Source organism: Pteropus vampyrus, unplaced genomic scaffold, assembly GCF_000151845.1.
Source record: "Pteropus vampyrus isolate Shadow unplaced genomic scaffold, Pvam_2.0 Scaffold606, whole genome shotgun sequence".
Taxonomy (NCBI): domain Eukaryota; kingdom Metazoa; phylum Chordata; class Mammalia; order Chiroptera; family Pteropodidae; genus Pteropus; species Pteropus vampyrus.
The window spans coordinates 35,369-35,675 of NW_011889387.1; the positions used below are offsets into that span (position 1 = coordinate 35,369).

A 307-nucleotide genomic window follows, 5' to 3' on the forward strand; every position below is an offset into this window, starting at 1 on the left:
CAAGTTGTAACACTATCAAATTATGAAGCTGAGAGTCCAAAAGGCTGATGAAAAATGACAACAAAACTAAGAAGCGGCAGAAGCATGGGTTCATGATGACTGAGTAGTGCAGAGGATTGCAGATGGCCATCGCAGTCAGAAGCATGCCATCCATACATCCAAAAAGGATCAAAAAAGACATCTGAGTCAGGCAGCCCCCATAGGAGATGACTCTGCCGTGAGTTTGGATGTCCATGATCATCTTGGGGACGGTGGTAGAGATAAAACAGATGTCAGCCATGGAAAGGTTGGAGAGAAAGAAGTACAT

General features: G+C 44.6%; 1 protein-coding gene across 1 annotated transcript in view; it reads right to left on the minus strand.

Moving 5' to 3' along the window:
• Positions 1-307, minus strand: part of LOC105308652 (putative gustatory receptor clone PTE01) — a 911-nt gene extending 604 nt beyond the window's left edge. Inside the window, exon 1 of the mRNA XM_011384655.1 lies at positions 14-307. Within this exon, the coding sequence (XP_011382957.1) occupies positions 14-307 (294 nt within the window). The remainder of the gene's footprint in view (positions 1-13) is intronic.